The sequence below is a fragment of the Enhydra lutris genome, unplaced genomic scaffold, assembly GCF_002288905.1.
Source record: "Enhydra lutris kenyoni isolate GAN:26980312 unplaced genomic scaffold, ASM228890v2 scaffoldscaffold1, whole genome shotgun sequence".
Classification (NCBI taxonomy): domain Eukaryota; kingdom Metazoa; phylum Chordata; class Mammalia; order Carnivora; family Mustelidae; genus Enhydra; species Enhydra lutris.
Genome location: NW_019154085.1, coordinates 77,715,263 through 77,735,036, shown reverse-complemented (window position 1 = coordinate 77,735,036; position 19,774 = coordinate 77,715,263). Strand labels below are relative to the sequence as shown.

Sequence of the window (19,774 nt, the reverse complement as noted above, 5' to 3'; positions counted from 1 at the left end):
TACCAGAAGAACAATCTCTGGACACTGAAGTAACTAAAACTTTCTTTCTTTCTTTCTTTTAAGATTTTATTTATTTAATTGACAGAGATCACAAGTAGGCAGAGAGGCAGGCAGAGGGGGAGGGGGAAGCAGGCTCCCTGCTGAGCAGAGAGCCCGATGCTGGGCTCCATCCCAGGACCCCGGGATCACGACCTGAGCCGAAGGCAGAGGCTTAACCCACTGAGCCACCCAGGTGCCCCAACTAAAACTTTCTTTTAAAGAAATTACAAAGAATGAGAGGAAGAACCTTTCAGAAGTACACATAGCATCTGACTTACTATGCATTAAAAATGGTAATGTAATACTAATAGAGCCAGCTATACAATGCCATTTTCAGTCAGCTGCTTCGCTTCATGTTCAAATTTCCTTTTTAAATCGATAGCACTTGCTTTGCTCTCTTCAGTTGAGGGCATTTGCTTTCCAGTAAAACAGGCACATGCACAAAATGAGGATGGAAATGAGTCAGCTATTTCCTGTCCCAAGATTCAAACCTACTTTGCTTTTCTGAAAACATGATTCAAGCTATCCAACAGTAATCTAATTGGCTGTGCTATAAATGACAAGGCTGACCACCATATGAACACCAAAAAAGTGCACACGGCTATTCAGTAATCAGCTGTCATTTTTCTGATAATCCTCAGAACACTCTACTTACATAATTATAAAGCACTATGTTACAAAGGGTAATGGAACTCTGTTTTCTATGCAGACTTCAACTTCTGTCATTTTTATGCATCCTATACATTATAAATTTATGACTCATCTGCATAGATGAAAAAAGTAGTCAGCACAAAATATCTGAAACACGATGATGTATGTAACAATAGTGTTCATAATATCCTCTGGTTTTATGGGATGGGGTCCTGATATATAAGTCTCTTTGATAATTGGTTGAACGGCAGCTTTCAGGGGGATTGATGTCAACTACAGAGAGGTATGTGTGCTACAAGGCCCTCTCTTTGCCCTGTTCTGTTTGATATGTTTATTACAAATGTGGATAAAAGTACCAAAGATAAGTTTATCTTATCTGTGAATGACACATGATTGAGATAAGAAATGGATGATAGAATCACAATACAAAATATGACATGTTCTTGTGGCAGACTGATTCTAACAAGAGGAAATTCAATTGGGATGACAGCACTGTCTTGCTTTTTGGTTAAAAAAGACATAATGCTAAAATGGGAAATGTATGGTGAGTAAGAGGGCTTAAAAGCAACACATAAAAAAGTCTTGGAAGTTTTGAATTTACACTAAGTTCACTATTTTTCATCAATGAATATGGCTGCCAGAAAAAGTTAATAAGATTTTAGGTTGCATTATTAGAATTAAATAATCTGGGAAGAAGGTGCTAGGCATAATTGAAGTCTCTGTTCTATTCCCATCAAACCACACTTAAATATAAGGTTGTTACTGAATGATGTACTTCTAGAATGATATAGGCAAAGTGGAGCTTATTGGGGTATCAAGAAAGAATGTAAAAAAAAAAAAAAAAAGGAATGGCAGGCATAACTGAAATTGAGATATTTTAACCTTGAAAGAAGAAGTAGTAAATTAAGGGTGAGGTGAGGACACAATAGATATCCTGAAATATTTAGATAGTTGCCATTTTAAAATTTGCCACAAACAGCAACAAGACATGAAAACAATACACAAATACAAATTTCTAGGGCCCTCAACAGAAAAAAGGTCTAATAGACCAGAGAGAAGGTAAATATCACTAGGAAATGACTCATTCACCAACACTTGTGCATTGGGTGTATTTTTTAAAAATCATTCAAAAATATATTTATAATGCTTATTTCCCAAACATTATATGAAGCCCTGCAGATATGGTAGTAAATAAAATAGACACTGTCACTGTTGCCACATGTATCACTTGCAGTCTAGCTGAAGAGAAAGACATTAGTAAATAGCTGGACATCATATTTACTTGCTATGAAAGAAATTTAGAGATGGTAACTATCAATGGAGACTTTATAGCTATAGAGAATTTAGATGGGAGGGTTAGCGGAAGCTCCTTTCAGAAACTGATCTTTAAGGACAGGGCTTGAATGATAAGTAGGAGTTAGCCAATGAAGAATGAGGACATGGAGGAGGCAGGGAAGAACATTCTAGGTGAAGGGAAGAATGTGTGAATCTCCTGAACCAGCAAAGAGGCTGGTGCATTCAGAAGCTGGCAGAATACCAGCATGTCTAGGATCCAGTGCGGGAGAGAAGAGGCAGATTGGAGCCATGGGCCAGTAAGCTTTGAAAACTTTGATCTGGAATAGGGATTTTATCTAATGGCAATGGAGAGCTAGTAAAGAGTTTTAACCAAGGAAATAGCATATAAAAGTTCACAGTACTTTTTTTTAATATACTGTAGTATGGAAAACTCCTGGGAAGCAAGAAGAGAAAGACTAGGTGTGGAGCAACCAACATAGCTTGATTTATTGTACTTCTCTTTATTGCACACCACAGATACTGAGTTTTTTAGAAATTGAAGTTTTGTGGCAACTCTGTATTAAGCAAGTCCACTGGTACAATTTTTTTAATAGCATTTGCACACTTTGTGTCTTCGTATCACATTTTGGTAATTATTACAATATTTCACACTTTTCATTGTTATTTTATATTATGGTGATCTCTGATTAGGGATCTTTAATGTTACTACTGTAATTGTTTTGGAATTCCAGGAACTGTGCCCAAGTATGATGGTAAACTTAATTGAAAGATGTGTGTTCTGACTACTGTACTGAATAGTTATTACCTTCCTCCTCCCTCCTTCTCCTTGGGCCTCCCTATTCCTTGAGCCACAACAATATTGAAATGAGGCCAATTCATAATCATACAATGGCTTCTAAGTGTTCAAGTGAAAGGAAGAACTGCAAATTTCTCACATTAAATCAAAAGCTAGACATGATTAAGCTTAGTGAGGAAGACATGTCAAAAGCCAAGATAGGGGGGCGCCTAGGTGGCTCAGTGGGTTTAGCCTCTGCCTTTGGCTCAGGTCATGATCCCAAGGTCCTGGGATCGAGCCCCGCATTGGGCTCTCTGCTCAGCAGGGAGCCTACTTCCCCCTCTCTCTGCCTGCCCCTCTGCCTACTTGTGATCTCCATCTGTCAAATAAATAAATAAAATCTTTAAAAAAAAAAAAAAGCCAAGATAGGTCAAAAGCTAGGCCTCTTGTGCCTACTTAGCAAAACCGTGCACGCAAAAAAAGTTCTTAAAGGAAATTAAAAGTGGTACTCCAGTGCACACGCACATATGACATTCTAATTGCTGATATGGAGAAAGTTTGGGTGGTTTGGATAGAAGATCAAACCAGCCTCAATACTCCCTAAACCAAAGCCTAATCTAGAGCAAGGCCTTAATTCTCTTCAGTTCTATGAAGGGTGAGAGAGATGCAAGCTACCAAAAAGAAGTCTGAGGCTAGCAGAGGTTGATTCAAGGTTGTTTTGTTTTGTTTTGTTTTGTTTTGTTTTTAAGAGAACACATGAGTGGGGGTGGGGGAGGGGTAGAGGGAGGGGAGAGACAATCTTAAGCAGACTCCATGCCCAGCATGGCGTCCAGTGTGGGACTCCATCACATGACCCTGAGATCATGACCAGAGCTGAAATCAAGAGTTGGATGCTTAACAGACTGAGACACCCAAGCAACTCTTGTCCATGAAGTTTAAGGAAAGAAGCCGACTCTATAACATAAAAGTGCAAGAGGAAGCAGCAAGTGCTGATGTAGAAGCTGCAGCAAATTCTCCAGAAGGATCCAGCTATGATCATTCATGAAGGTGGCTACACTAAACAGCAGATTTCCAGTGTAGATGAAACAGCCTTCTGTTGGAAGAAGATGCCCTCTAGAACTTTCATAGCTAGAAAGCAAAAGTCAATGCCTGGCTTCAAAGCTTCAAAAAACAGCCTGAATCTCTTGTTAGGGGTTAATGCAGCTGGTGACTTTAAGTTGAAGCCAATGCTCATTTACCATTCTGAAAATCCTAGGGCTCTTAAGAACTTTGCTAAATCTATTCTGCCTGTGCTTTATAAATGGAAAAACAAAGCATGAATGATAGCACATCAGTTTACAAAATGGTTTACTTAATATTTTAAAGCCCACTGTAGAAAACTGTTGCTGAGACAAAAAAGATTCCTTTTAAAAGTTTATTGCTCCGGGGCGCCTGGGTGGCTCAGCGGGTTAAAGCCTCTGCCTTCGGCTCAGGTCATGATCCCAGGGTCCTGGGATCGAGCCCCACATCAGGCTCTCTGCTCAGCAGGGAGCCTGCTTCCCTTCCTCTCTCTGCCTGCCTCTCTGCCTGCCTGTGATCTCTGTCTGTCAAATAAATAAATAAAATCTTTAAAAAAAAAAAAATAAAAAAAAATAAAAGTTTATTGCTCCATGACAATGTACTTGCTCACCCAAGATTTCTGATAGAGATGTACAAGATTAATGTTTTCATGCCTGTAAACACAATATCCATTCTGTAGCTCATGGGTCAAGGAGTAATTTTGAATTTTGTGTCTTATTAATTAAGAAATACATTTAATAAAGCTATAGCTCCCATAAATAATGATTCCTCTGATAGATATGAGGAAAGCAAATCAAAACTTTCTGGAAAGGATCCATTATTCTAGGTCTACTGAGAACATTCATGATTCACGGGAAGAGGTCAAAATATCAACATTAACAGGAGTTTGGAAGAAGTTGATTCCAATCCTCATGGATGACTTTGAGGGGTTCAAGACTTCAGTGGAGGAAGTAACTACAGATGTGGCAGAAACAGCAAGAGAACTAATTAGAAGTGGAACCTGAAGATATGATTGACTTGCTGTAATCTCATGATAAAACCTTAACAAATGAGGAGTTGCTTCTTATGGATGAGCAAAGAAAGTAGTTTCTTGAGATGGAATCGATTCCTGATGAAAATTCCATAAAGAGTGTTGAAATGACAACAAAGGATTTATAATATTACATTAACCTTAGTTGATAAAACAGTGGCAGGGTTTGAAAGAATTGACTTCAAGTTTGAAGGAAGTTCTGTTGTGGGTAAAAAGCTTTCAAACAGCAATGCATACTACAGAGAAATCATTTGTGAAAGGAAGAGTCCACTGATGAGGCAAACTTCATTGTTGTCTTATTTATAGAAGTTGCCAGGGCACCTGGGTGGCTCAGTGGGTTAAAGCCTCTGCCTTCGGCTTCAGGTCTGATCCCAGGGTCCTGGGATCAAGCCCCACAATGGGCTCTCTGCTCCACAAGAAGCCTGCTTCTCCCTCTCTCTCTGCCTACTTGTGATCTCTGTCTGTCAAATAAATAAATAAAATCTTTAAAAAATTTTTTTAAAAAAAGTTGCCACAAGGGAGCCTGGGTACCTCAGCTGGCTGATTCTTGATTTTGGCTCAGGTCATGATCTCGGGGTTGTGAGATCAAGCCCCTGAGATGGGCTCCATGCTTAGGAGGGAGCTTGTTAAAAATTTTCTCTCTCCCTCTCCCTCTGTGTCTCCCTCTCAGTCTCCCTGCTCACACTCACTTGCATGTTCTCTCTCTAAAATAAATAAATAAAAATCTTTAAAAAAACAACAACAACAACAACAACAATTGCCACAGCCACCCCAGCCTTTGGTAACCACCACCCTGATCAGTTAGCAGCCATCAATATGGAGGTAAGATCCTCCATCAGAAAAAGATTATGGCTTGCTGAAAACTGAGACAATGGTTAGTAATTTTTAGCAATAAAGCATTTTCAAATGAAGGCCTATACATTATTTGTTTAGACATAATTCTATTGTGCACTTAATAGACTACATTATAGTGTAAGCATAGATTTTATATGCACTGGAGAATACAAAAATTCATTTGATTTGCTTTATTGCAGTGGTTTAGAATACCTTCGAGTTATGCCTGTATATCCTGGCAAAGAGAGGATTGTGATTTGAAATATGGTGGTGATATCAGAGATAAGAGAAGACAGAGGATGGGAGAGATGAGAGAGGATGGGAGAGATAAGAGATACCAATGGGGGAAACCTATAAGAGCTAGTTTTCTACATTGAAGAGAGTGAAGGAGAGGGAGGATCCCTGGAAGCTCTCAGAACTCGGCAATATTCAGCTAGGCAGATGGCTATTCCACTTGCTGAGAAGGGAAACAGTGCAAGACAGACTGATTTGATGCGGAGAAGATTCAAAAGTCAGTCGTGAACATATTAATTTTGATCTCATTATCTCTTTGATCTCCATGAGACATGTTAGGTAGGTGATTGGATATTTGAGTCTGGTCAATCTTTGGACTTGCTGCAGCAGAATCACTTGGAACTTTTGATTATCTGTCTCTACCTTAGGCCTAATATACTGGAATCCTCAAGAGGACATAGCCAGCACAATACCCTGAGTTTAGATGCAGTGGAAAAAATTCAGTCATCACTTGACTAGTTAACATTTAAGCTCCTTGAACACATTGAAAACCTATAATGTTACGAATAGAAAGACAGCCAGACCAAGTACTAAATCTGTTATTACATTCTAAGAATAAATGTGCTGGGGGCGCCTGGGTGGCTCAGTGGGTTAAGCCGCTGCCTTCGGCTCAGGTCATGATCTCAGGGTCCTGGGATCGAGTCCCACATCGGGCTCTCTGCTTGGCGGGGAGCCTGCTTCCCTCCCTCTCTCTACCTGCCTCTCTGTCTACTTGTGATCTCTCTCTGTCAAATAAATAAATAAAATCTTAAAAAAAAAAAAAAGAATAAATGTGCTGGACAAACAATGAAACACCTCTGAAGGAAGAGAGCCATATAAAGATTCTTCTTTTTACATTGCCATATTTGTATCAGATGGTGCTGCCACCTTGGCCACAAACTAATTGATCCAAGTACCAGGCCCTAAAAGGCAACCACCCAATGATTCCAGTGGTCCTTGAAATAATCTTTCTTAAGAACTCAGCCCAAATGATGCACCATTCTGGATGGAAATTAATTTACCAAATCATATTTTCTTCTTTGACCAGAGGGGAGGGGAATGGGAAAAATTAAAACTAGAAAAACAGAAGCATTTGGATAAGTAGACCTGGACATGTCTCTGTTTCCTGAAACCTGGTGGAGACATAAGTACCACTGCTGCTGAAAGAGAAAAATTAAATGCACTTAGGAGATAGGAGACTAATCTGTCCATGCATTAATTGAAATAGAAATAGGTGGTATGTAGCATCTCTCCCTTCCTGCCACTTTGGTCTCTGTACCTGGTAATTCCTCACAATTGAGCAAACGAAGGGAGAAAGAAGGAATTTGGCCAGTTTGTTTTTGTTTTGTTTGTTTTGTTATATTTTGTTTTGTTCTACTAACCAGTTATTTGCTGGGTAATTTTTTTAGAACTATTAATCACATCTGCTGAGGCTTTGCTCTCCCAGCAAACTTTTTTTTTTATGCTCAATAATGTATAATGATGTTCCACTGCAATTTGAAGAATTACACATTTCAGAGCAATTGTATTATTGTATTTAGCATCTCAATAACATTTCCTATGCTAATTCATCTTTCTTATGATTGAAGCTTCTTAATGTGCTCACAATGCACCATATGTTACCATAGCTTAATCTTGTCTTGAAATATTCATTTCTAGCTCTTGGGGACAGGTAGACTGAATAAAACATGCGGATTTGGCTTTCTCTTTCTCTCCCCACTTTTTTTTTTTTTTTTTTTTTTAAATTAGAAGCAGGAGATTTATCCAGGTATTTACTGGTTATAAATGAGGGCCTAAGTGGCTTATAATAACACCCTGGTAGCCTCTTGAAAGAATTACTGTGCTTTCCCAAGCCTTTAACTCATGACCAAAATGACTGTCACTGAATGGCCATCTTGGAGGGACAGACAGTAGTAAAGTAAGGTCACATGTGAAAATATGCAATATGACTAACTTCCCTAAATGTTAGGATCCCACATTCTTATGATATTTGAGAGCTAAATATAATGAAAGCCCTTGGGGCTTTCATTTTAAGAATTTCCTTTAAAAATAATATTATTATTCTCTGAGGACAGGAGAACAGTATTACTTTATTTAGTTAAGCCATCCTAAAATAGAACAGAGGAAATCATTAAATAGTGAACATATATCTTTTACTGTTTTCCATTCATGCCAAAACTGGTGTGTCTTAAAAATACAAGATGGCTTGCAATAGGAAATATATCTTCAAATAATGATATTTATCTTTGGAGAGGGAAACCTGATACTCTCAATAATTACCCCAGAACAAAGTGCAATACTGATAACCGTGTTATTTACTGCGGTCTTACAAACAAACAAACATGGTATTTTATAGCTGCACAGGAAGAAAGTTTATTGAAAGCAGTTATTAATGTGTCCATTTATATTCTACCTCCCTGGAAAAAGCCTCACATCTAGAAAGAACACAGAGTGGAAAATTTCACTCCCAATGTAGACATCTCTCCAGACTCCAGAAGAAACTGCTCATCTGGCCTCTCCTGTGGTTGAAACTGAGCTTGATGAGCCACCGGGCCAACGGCCCAAGTGACAGACTGGAACAGGAGCTGCTGGACCGAGCACACTCTGCCTCATGTCAGGAACATTTTTGTGTGAGAAAGAAAAGAGGCTTTCCCTGGATCTGGTGTCAGTCAAAGTTCTAACATACTTAGATATTCTTTTAGCAGTTCCAGTTTTGGGGGAGAAATCTGGGAAAGTGCCAAGATCTGAGCTGGCATTTTTAGTTGTTATTTGAATAGCTGTTACATAAACAGCTAGTAGCTGGCTGATTGGGTTTCTTAGAGCTACTCTTGACACAAGGCAAGGAGGCAACACTTTACATTAAATTTGCCCCAAATTCAAGTTATTCTTCTTCACTAAGAAATAAGCTAAGAAAAAAAAAAATAACAATGGTCTGGCACCATGGACAAGAATAATTAGGGATTCTGCAAAGATCCCTTCAAGAAAATATGTGAGGAAGGGTAAAAGAAAAATCTTTGTCATTATCTTGGAAAATGAAAATCTCCAGACTGAAATTCTGAGACATCTCTTATTCCTTCTTTAGCTACCCATTTTAGTCTTGATGAAACTTAAGTTATAGGTGGATAAAATATCTTACTGAAAGTCTCATTATTAAGTTATAGAGCTGAGACTAGATCCAGATTATGATCAAGCATTTGGTCAAGAAAACAGGCAGACTGCCAGCCATAAATTCAACACTCACAGCAACCCGAAACAGTACCTGAACAGTACCTTTCATGGCCGGTGGTGTGTACACGCTCTGCTTCCTTTGCTTTGGGGATGCATTTTGTGACTGTGGACAAAGAGAAAAGAGGAAAAGCATTATTTGAATAAAAATTAGCCCTGTGAGGGAAATAAACATTGTGCCATATTTCAAAGAGCTTTCTGATTCCCCCTATTATGATATATAACTCAAATCAATGAGAAATTACAGACATGTTCGCTGACAGCACAGTTTTAAGAGATATATAAAGCGATTTTTATCATAAAACTCTTCATCGCAGTCTTGAAATTACTCTTTTTTGTCACCTAGTATCATTCATTTATTTTTAAAAGAAAGAAAAGAAGAGACACCAATCTCTTTTGAGGAAAAAAAAACACAACTCCAGAACAATGTATACTCCAAAAGCTATGTCCATGGGATAACTATACCTGCTCATAGGAGTTTTGAGTGGTTCTGGTTAGATAATGAGGGCTTTGGTATGTAATATCAATTATAAACTTCTGGAATTGATACGTTCAAGTTAACATCTACATTTACTTGGAATTACAATGTTGAGATAATATTCTCTTCTATTTTCAACAGATAAATAAGTCTTTTCCTAACAAAACTGGTGTGTAATACTTTCACCTACATACACTAGATCAGAGTTGAATGATTGATGAGAGAATTTTTGCAATAAAAATTACAAAAATTGGAACAAAAAACACATGTCGTGGTTAAAACCACAAACTAATCATATATATATGAATATATAAATAATATTATTTATTATGATAAAATACATATATGTGGTCTACATCCCAATCAGATTATGTCAAAGATTCCTTTTTCTTAGTGTATTGATTTATATTTCAATGTGGCAAAGGCAGTGGTCTTAATCAATGAGCTTTCATGTCTGGATCATTTTTGCTTTGAAAAGGTTAGAAATAAATATTTACAAGACTTTTTTGGGCAATTATTCTAGGCAAAACTAGAAACTGTTTCATTGACAGTACATAGAATTTGAGGTATCTTCCCTTATACACACTAAAGGTTATTTGCCCTTGAAAGTATCATCAGGATACACTTGCTTGATGCAAAAACAATATATTAAAAAGTAAAAAAAAAAATTCAACCAATAGTTGTTAAATCTATATCAGCCAAACAAATAGTACAAACAAATTTCTCCAAAACAGAATGTTTCAGTACCACCAGTTCATTATGCACAGGTATAGACAGAGTGACTCTATGTTAATGTTCAGCGTGTGGATGATTGATATTGCTGGCATCCCTTTACTGTATTCGGTCTCATCTGGTTGATTTTAAAAAGCAATAACTTTTTGGATTTCTCACATGTTTATTTCCCTATACACACTCAAAGATCAAGTAGAAAATTAATCCTATAGAAAAGTTTGTTTAGTACCACGTAGTAAAACTTATCAAGTAATAAAATCTGCTTTATATGTATGTAAGAGTTCAGTTGTCAAGGCATTTTCACATACACAATCTCATTAAATTTTTAGAAAATCTCAAGAGATACTATTTGGTATTTTGTTCTTTCTACATTTTCTTCCGGGTATTGCTCTATGCCTAACTAATACAGCCATGGAATTGACTCATATGTCTGCAGACTGGTCAATATTTGTTCTATTTTTTAGCATAATTTACTCACTTCCTTGTATCCAATATATTTTATATTATCAGCTCTGCAAGCTTCCCCTGGTTCCTATCTACTATCTGAACTCCCCCATGTGTATGTTAACCTCTAGCCTCAAGGTCTTCTCTTGGCTTCACATACCAGAAGACACTTTAAGAGGTGCCTGCTCCCTATTTTCTTGCTCTAGGACTCCAACATTGGCAGGCCTTAGCCTGTAGTTGGTCATAAACAACTAGTCACTAAATTAAAAATATCAATACCATTATCTTGTCACTAAAAGCAAAGGTTTATTTGACAAGTTTTTTCAGGGGTTGGCATTTCATAGGTCGAGAACGAAAGTAGCACAGAGGCAGAGAATTAACAACCCCATTTTACTATTTCTTCAGTCAGGAAAAGCAAAGTACTTTCTATATCAGTTGTACTGACATATTTTATAAAACATTAAGCCTGCCTAATTATGTTTCTAATTGATTTGAATACCTATTTATACAAAATATAAGAAAACTTACCTCGGCTTGGGTGTTGGTCACCCTCTTGTCATCTATTTCTGCAAAAGAAGTAGATATATTTCATTAGAAAGATTATTTCTTCTTTATAATATGCATGTTAACATTTTTGGCAATTTGATAAAAATAATTAAATAATCTCCTTATGTTTTTTTTTCTATTTCTTTTTTTTTTTTTAAGATTTTATTTATTTATTTGTCAGAGAGAGAGAGGGAGAGAGAGCGAGCACAGGCAGACAGAATGGCAGGCAGAGGAAGAGGGAGAAGCAGGCTCCCTGACGAGCAAGGAGCCCGATGTGGGACTCGATCCCAGGACGCTGGGATCATGACCTGAGCTGAAGGCAGCTGCTTAACCAACTGAGCCACCCAGGCGTCCCTAATCTCCTTATGTTTTTAAAGACTTTATTTATTTGACAGAGAGACAGAGAGCACAAACAGTGGGAGTGGCAGAAAGAGGGAGAGGGAGAAGCAGACTCCCCGCTAAGCAAGGAGCCCTGTGTGGCTTGATCCCAGGACCACAGGATCATGACCTGAGCCAAAGGCAGATGCTTGGCTACCCAGGTGCCCTGCCTTATGTTTATTTAATCTCTGTGGCTTAGGGAAAGGGGGCAGAAGGAGATGGTTTTCTTTTGAGATAATCTTTTCCCTAAGTTTAAAAAAAAAAAAGCATTAAAAAAAAAAAGGCATCTCTCTTGAAATTCCAAATTGCCCTCCTTCCAGTAATCCAGAAAGGAAACCAGGGAAATGGCTCTTGAACCAACTGTTGGTGTCATCAACCTCACAGTTTTAAGGCATAAACAATCTCCTTTGTGAATTTTGCTGCCCGTCTGCTCACTGTAGCTTGTCAAATTTCCCCAAGCTGGGCACTAAGCTGAACAAAGCTCCTTTTCCATTCTGTCCTATCACTGACTCAGAGAGTGGCAGCACCCTCTTTTCCATATGCTCCTGGAAAGAATGTTACTTTGTCAGAAATATTGCTTATAACAAACCTAGGGAAATGTGTAGGCTATCTCTATAAAAAGGAAATGTGAGAAGGAGGAGAGAGGAGTAAGAGGTGCTCATGTATTGCCCTTCAATGGGTGGAGGACCTCTGGGCTGAGTTTCTTTCATACCTCTTCATCTACTCTACATGGATCTTGACTTTTTTTTTTTTTAACATTTAAATGTTTAGTTGACTTCCTTAAAACATCTCTCTCTCTCTCTCATCTGTACTGCAGAGGTTGGATTTCTCTACATTTCAAAAAAATAGGACTTGAAGGGGAACCTCTGTGGCTCAGTCAGTTAATTGTCCCACTCCTGATCTCAGCTCAGGTCTTGATCTCAGGGTGATGAGCTCAAGCCCCAAGTCGGGCTTCACCCTGGGCATGGAGCCTACTTAGAAAAGAAAAAAATAGGACTTGGAGACTCTCTTCTCCAACCAAACTGCAGCCAGATGTTGTGCAATCCCTGACTACCAGGTCCCAGGGACTACTGCAGCATTGCAACTACTGGAAGTGGTCAATGTGGATTCCCATTTGGGGCCCCTGACAAGGATAGGGGGTGATTGTTCAAACTTGCAAACCACAAAGCTATCCTATATTGCCAAAGCCATCTGACTTCAATTCTCCTGAAACATCCAGACATGTAGAAACTTAGTCTTCTACCTTTTAAAATGTTCAGAGGCTTTGCAGTTACCCCAGCCAGCAATTGTAAGAAATCCTGCCCTACGCTGGGCAGGGCTGACTGGCCCTCCAGTCCCTGTGAGGAGGCAGTCCGGTGCTGGCTGTCACAATGGTAACTGCTAATCTCAGGGAACACAGGAGAGAGGTAGGAACACTAACCTGGTTTTCCTACAGAAGGCTGCGTTTAACCTTCTTGCACTTTATCCTAATGTTCGCTTCAGTGGGAAGGTAAACCTTTTATTCCACTGAGTGGCATATTTAATACTGAAGGCAGGATATTGAGCTATGCTCAGTGGCAATAAATTTGGTCAAGTTTAAGAAAAAAGTCCTAGACTTTGCACCGCGTATGAATTTTGGCACTAAATTCACATCCAAAGAAACATGCCTCAACATGGGCTCTGTCTAAAGCTCTTATCTGGGTGGGATCTTGGAGGGCCTCCAACCAGAAGAACCCAGATGTCCCGCACAGGTGTGTGTCTTCGCTCCACAACGCAGCCGACGGCTTGAGAGTCAGCAGGTCAGTCAAATCCCCCGGAGCGGCCACTGCAGGCTTCCCGCAGAACATTTCAGAAACAACTCTGTGGCTGTCTTCTAGCTTCGCATTGCACATGAGTATGCACAGGTCCGAGGGCCGCTTTCTGGAACGGGTCGCCAGCACCTGTCTCCCTACATCGTGGAAGATGAGTCCACACTCCAGGTTCAGCATGAGCATGGACAGGAGCCGCACCTTGGTTCGCTCCAGCGCCACCACCCCCACATTCCAGCCATTAAACTGAATTTCTTCGGGATGATTTCCACCCTTCCTCGAATCTGTCCAGGGTCGGCCCAGGCGTGGACGCACATGAACCTCTCCAGGTCCGTGTCTCTGTAGCTGTGTGCGTGTATGTTTGGGGAAGGGGGCGGTGTTTCTGGGGGGTACAAGCAGGGGTGGTGCCTGTTGAGCACACGGACGTAGAGCCTGGCTGACACTCCCGTGCTGAGCCGCCGACGTGCGTGAGCTCGGGGAACCGGCAGGGCCCGGGCTGACGTTGGACAGGTCGTTTTCCAGCCTGCAACCTCTGGCGATGGACTATAACAGCGATCTGTCCGCCTCCTCAGCCTCCTCGCAGGCCCAGGCCCAACGGGTTCCCGGGAGGTTCTTCCTGGCGCATTGCACCAGCTGCGCATGCTCCGACTCACCCCAGCCTGCGCGGTGGGGTCTGGGGTGTGGTTAGTAGTTTGAGAAGAAAGAAGGGCTTCACCATCCATCTTGGCTGTGTTTTCAGCGGCACAGAAACGGTGGAGACCCACTGTGTTCTCCCGGTAAGCGGCCTCAGGAATCCCCTTGGGGAGAAGTGGTTCTGGGTCAGGCCGCCTATGGAGGGCCTCCCGCTCGGATGGACAGGTGTTTGCATCTTCCCCAGTGAGCCTGGACTGTGGGAGCATGCAGGCAACAAGACGGCCGCAGTGTGCCGGCCTCTCCAGTCAGCAGACGCGGCGCACGCGGCGCTCTCGACGCCTGGAGGGCCACAGAGAAGAGCCCGCGCTTTTCCAAGGTAAGCAGAACTTGTCCTTTGCTCAGATCCACCAGAAGGCGAAAATGACAGTTTTTCCACTAAGCTGTTTTGCCGCAGATCTCTATATTGAATCAGGAAGAATGCCTACCGTACAAAATTGTCCACGCGTGTTTGGGGAGGCCACCCGGAAGCGAGCGATCCGTTGTGATTACTTCAGTTTCAAACTTTTCCTGTCCATCCCCTGGAGCCAAAATGGGCGTGGGCACTGCGGGTACGGGTGAAGAGAGTGGGGTACTGGGGAAGAGCACCGCCGCTGCTGACTTGTGTGTGTGCGCGCCAGCTCCAGAGCCTGCCTCCCGCTGCCTCCCCCACTTTAGCCGCCGTGGTGTGGGGGGGTGGGTCTCCCCGCCTCTTGACTTACTGGCCCAGTTACCCTTTCCTGACTCTTAGATGAGTGCCAAAGCTGAGAGACTGAGTCCGTGGTCCGAAAACTGAATGAGTTCATCAAAGAATAACTGCCTGAAGACGGTGATGTAGATCTGCATTTACTGACATGAAAACATATACTATGTAGATTAAAAGGATTTCAAAACTATACATATGTAATTTTTATTTCATGAAGTATAGATAAACTATCTAGAGAGAGGCGATAGAGAAATGCCTGTATATTCATAGGATATAGTCAGTATTGTAACTGTAGTGCCTCTCGATGATTCCATAACTTGTTCTGTCTCCTCTCTATCTGCACTGTTTCTTATTCTAGTGAACCTGCGTTACTTTTATAATGAAAAACTATGTGTATCATGTGGATATATAGAGACACATATATGTAGTAAAATTTCTATATAAGATCACAGTGGTATTTCATATAATAAGAGACTAAAATAGACAAGCAGCAAATAAATTAATTAAATAAATCTAAAAAATAAAAAATAGATAAGCAGCCAGAATGAATAGTGTATGGATATGGGTATGGATAGATAAACAGCTAGAATGAATAATAGTGATTATTCATTCTAATTTAATGTTTTGAGTACTAGATTTTTTAGAAGTTATGAAACCTAATGAATTTACCCTCCCTTGTATAGCGGTAGGCAAACAAATTATTGGCTGAGGACAGCAATCACAATTGTTTGATATAATCACTGGAAGTATCTGGGTGATTATCAGATAGCTGTGACTATACTAAATTGAGCAATTCTATCAATGCAAAATCTTTTGCTGTCATCTTTTAAGTAAATGTCAAATATGATCCATTTCAACAATGCATGTATTATGATCCATTGGATTGTTAAATGCCAGTGGTGTTTCTTTTCTTTTCTTTTCTTTTCTTTTTTTAAATCTGTTTATTTCTTTTAGAGAATACAGTGGGGAGGAACAGAGGTAGAGGGAGAGAGAAGCTCAAGAAGACTCCACCCTGAGCTGGAGATTACTCTGGGCTCCATCTCAGACACTGAGGTCACAACCTGAGCTGAGACCAAGAGTCAGAGGCTTAACCTAATGTACCACTCAGGCACTCCGACCAGTGGTGTTTCTTAATATTTTGTTTATTCCCTAGGAGTTTTCAGAATTCAGCCCAGGACTCAGAACCTATTGCTTTAAGGACAAAATGGTATCTAGTCATTCAGCCTTGTGCTTTCCTGCTGTATGACTAAAACACAACCTAAAACAGTGTCTTTCCAAGGCGACTGTGTAGACTTCATTTGTTGCATAATTCAATGAAAAAGGTTTTTATTCTTCTTGGTTCATTTTTCTTATTAATATTTGTCTTGAACAGATTAGGTTAGCCAGATAAAAGTCCTTTTTAAAAAAACACAGAATTTTGTTTTACATTACAAGCCTGTTTTGCATGACTCCACAATAGCTTATATTTCTTCTCTACTCTGAATTTTGGGGAAGTATCAAAAAAGAAACATAAATTACATTTTGTTTAGAATTCAAACATATGGTTTTTTTCCACTTCACTCATTTGAGGCTTGTTCTAATTAGCTGACAAAAATTTAGTCTATTTTAGTCACCTGACAACAAATTAGAAGCATACGTGTTTGTTATATGATTATATGATCATTTGATTTTACTGAAAATATTAGCACATAAGAAAAACTGCATATTTTGTGATTTCAGTTATTTCACACCAAAATACAAAAGCAGAAATAACTAATCCTAAAATGTGGTAATAATTTCATATTAACCAGTTTACAAAATTGCAGGTTGGAGCAGCGAAGCAACATTCTGCTGTGTTGTTGCAATGATCTCACATTTGTTTTATTCATACGGGAGTGTCATAGGAGAAAGTAGTGGGCCAGTCATCGTCCAGTTCAATAGAATTCACACACAATAATGGTGGTTTTGTGAAATTCAATCCTATTGTGTGTGATGACAAGTCTCACTCTTACACACACACATCCCTAGCTAGATTATTTTATTTATCAAGGCATTCCTTTGGCATTGTCTAAACATAACTATTAACAGAGAGAGTTAGAGCCAAATATGCCTGCTCAAACAGGAGGAAGGAAATTGAGATCTCCCAATATCCTTTTCTTTTTGTGGCTAAGACTGTAGGTTTGTTTTCACTGATTCTTATTTTATCTCACCAATTTGGCATGGAACGAGAGCTCTGGCCAGCTAAAGCATCTGCAGAATTTTATTATAAATATCAGTTTTGAATTGCTTTTGTGGTCAGTGGCACCCACTTGATCCAGTGTGTACCCTCCATCATTTAACTGCAATGTGATAAATTCGGTTTCCATAGCTTTTCTTCTTTGTAGCAGTTGCCATAAAAACTGTGCTTTAAGCTGTTAGTTGCCTGTGACTTTGTTGGAATAATAGATTAAGAAAAATCAGATTCTCTCATCCCTACTGTCTTTACCAAAGGAAGGTTCAGGAATGAACATTGGAATGGCATCTTTTAAATGTCTCTGCCATCCACATTGAGGTTTCTATTGGATCATCTTCTTGTAGGGATACTTAAGATTGTCACTTGATGATCTAACTAGTACATATTTCTCTACTTAGGAAAATGGCTATAAAATCAAGTGAAAAGAATTTTAAAATCTAGAAAAATTTTGTGTATAACCCCCATATTCTAGTTGGTCACCACACCATGACACCACCAAGTTTTCTGCTGTGTAGGTTTATTTCTATGATAAATTGAATGCTTATGTTACATTAACAAAAACCTGGGTAAATATTGATCCAAGATTCTTAATTTCCTATCAATTAGGTGTTCTGTGATATGTGTAATTAAGTGTTCTATCCATTAACTTATAGCACTTTCCATAACTTTTATTAATAACAGAAAAAAATATTGCCTCTGTCCCATATTAAGCAATCTAAGACAGTGCTTTTATAGGCAGATCCTTCTAAAGGCAGTGATTGTAGGAGCAGAGGTCATTGACACCTGTATAAATTAATTAATTATATTAATTATTTATTATAATATAAGCATATTATATTATAATTAAACTATAATTATTCAAAACCATCCCTTAAAATAAATCCTGGAAGAGATCATACTATTTTACTGGATTACCCTGAACCAAAAAAAACACAAATAAATAAAAAGAAGACGAAGTAAAGTTTTTATATATTTTGCTAAAATTTGTGTTAGTGTCATTTAATCTTTTTCTACCAAATTTATCGTTAAAATCATCAATCTATAATTGATGCTTTATAATTTTTAAAAAATATAATAAAAATATAAGAGTATAAATCATTGTATTATCACAGTTTTTAAAGTTTTATAAAATATATTAACCATCTGGGGGCACCTGGGTGGCTCAGTGGGTTAAGACCTCTGCCTTCGGCTTGAGTCATGGTCTCGGGTCCTGGGATGGAGCCCTGAGTCGGGCTCTCTGCTCGGCGGGGAGCCTGCTTCTCTTCCTCTCTCTCTGCCTGCCTCTCTGCCTACTTGTGATCTCTGTCTGTCAAATGAATAAATTAAAAAATCTTTAAACAAACAAATATTAATCATCCGTCTTCACTAAACCTGACTTATTTCATATGCATCTTATATCCAAAAACGGATGGCTTGAATATATTTGAAGAGTGGGAATAGATATGAAGAGGTCATTTTTTTGTCAACATTCACTCCTATATGCTAGTCAAATTTTTTATTAAAAGATTTTTTCTACGTGTTTTCTGAGGCAGTGAGACCCATCTAATGTATCTGTAGGAATATCATATGATTTCGCAGCAAAGTTTGAACTGAAAAACAGAGGTCATATAAGTTTACAAGCCATGAAGACAAAGTAATAATGTCTTAACTAATTTTTTTTTTAATTTTTAAAAATGTTCATCAATGGAAATACTGCAGCTCGTGTGGTAATGATATTTAGTTACCAAGAAAAACCAGGACCAGCTCTTATGAACCTTACCACTTTTCCCTGGGTAGTTCTGTACTGAAAAATTCCCTCGTTAAACCACAATATTCCAGCTGCCATAGTAAATGTTACAAAAAAGTTGATTTTTTATCTCTTCTACTAATCTATTAACAAGAGAGTAAAGACTACAATTGCATAGACTTTACACACTGGCCAACTTCTAAATTATTCTTTCCCATTTTTCAGGAACACTAATAACAAATTGAGTACAGAAAATTGCAGAATAAGTCTCATTCATGCATATGTTTTTCCCCCATTTCTTTTTCTATCCCGTTGAGCTAGTATTGAAGTGAATGCTGCATCTTTTCCCATCAAGTTCCTCAGTAAAATTCAAAGTATTCAGATAAAGATAGCTTATTGTCACATCCAACCCATGTGTGTTGCTGGATTATGAAAGGCTTAGCTGTGGTTTTTGTTTTTGTTTAAAATCAGAATGTACTTCCTTCTCTATGGGAAGCTTCTCTGAACATTCAGAGAGAATGTTTTTGATTCTCTCCTTTTTAAAGTTAGTCAAGGGAAAATATTTGACTGCTATAATACAATCTGGTTGAAACTGCAGTCAGATGTGTTCTGGGACTCACACTCTAGGAAATGTATGCAAAGCATACCCAAATTGATAAATGATGTGGAAAAAAACCTTCTACATTAAAATATTTTTCTTTGAAATTACCTCTGAGCTTTGCAATTGTTTTATGTTTCACTTTATTATAAAAATACAAGTACTGATTTATGGATGACAAGTGAACAGGTATGATTAAATGAGGCAAAATTTGAATTTATTTTGTCTAGGGCCTAGAATAAGATAATTAAGCAAGGCTGTGTGATCAATGCATGACCTATTACCAGAGTCTGACACTGATCAGAGAAGCAGTGAG

At 38.9% G+C, this 19,774-nt stretch overlaps 1 protein-coding gene across 1 annotated transcript in view; it reads right to left on the bottom strand.

Annotated features, from left to right (window-relative positions):
- LOC111145380 (protein phosphatase 1 regulatory inhibitor subunit 1C) overlaps positions 1-19,774 on the bottom strand; it is a 115,723-nt gene that overhangs the window by 45,695 nt on the left and 50,254 nt on the right. The window contains exons 3-4 of the mRNA XM_022500252.1: positions 11,365-11,402; positions 9,228-9,288 (exon numbers count right to left, since the gene is read on the bottom strand). Of these exons, the coding sequence (XP_022355960.1) occupies positions 9,228-9,288; positions 11,365-11,402 (99 nt within the window). The remainder of the gene's footprint in view (positions 1-9,227; positions 9,289-11,364; positions 11,403-19,774) is intronic.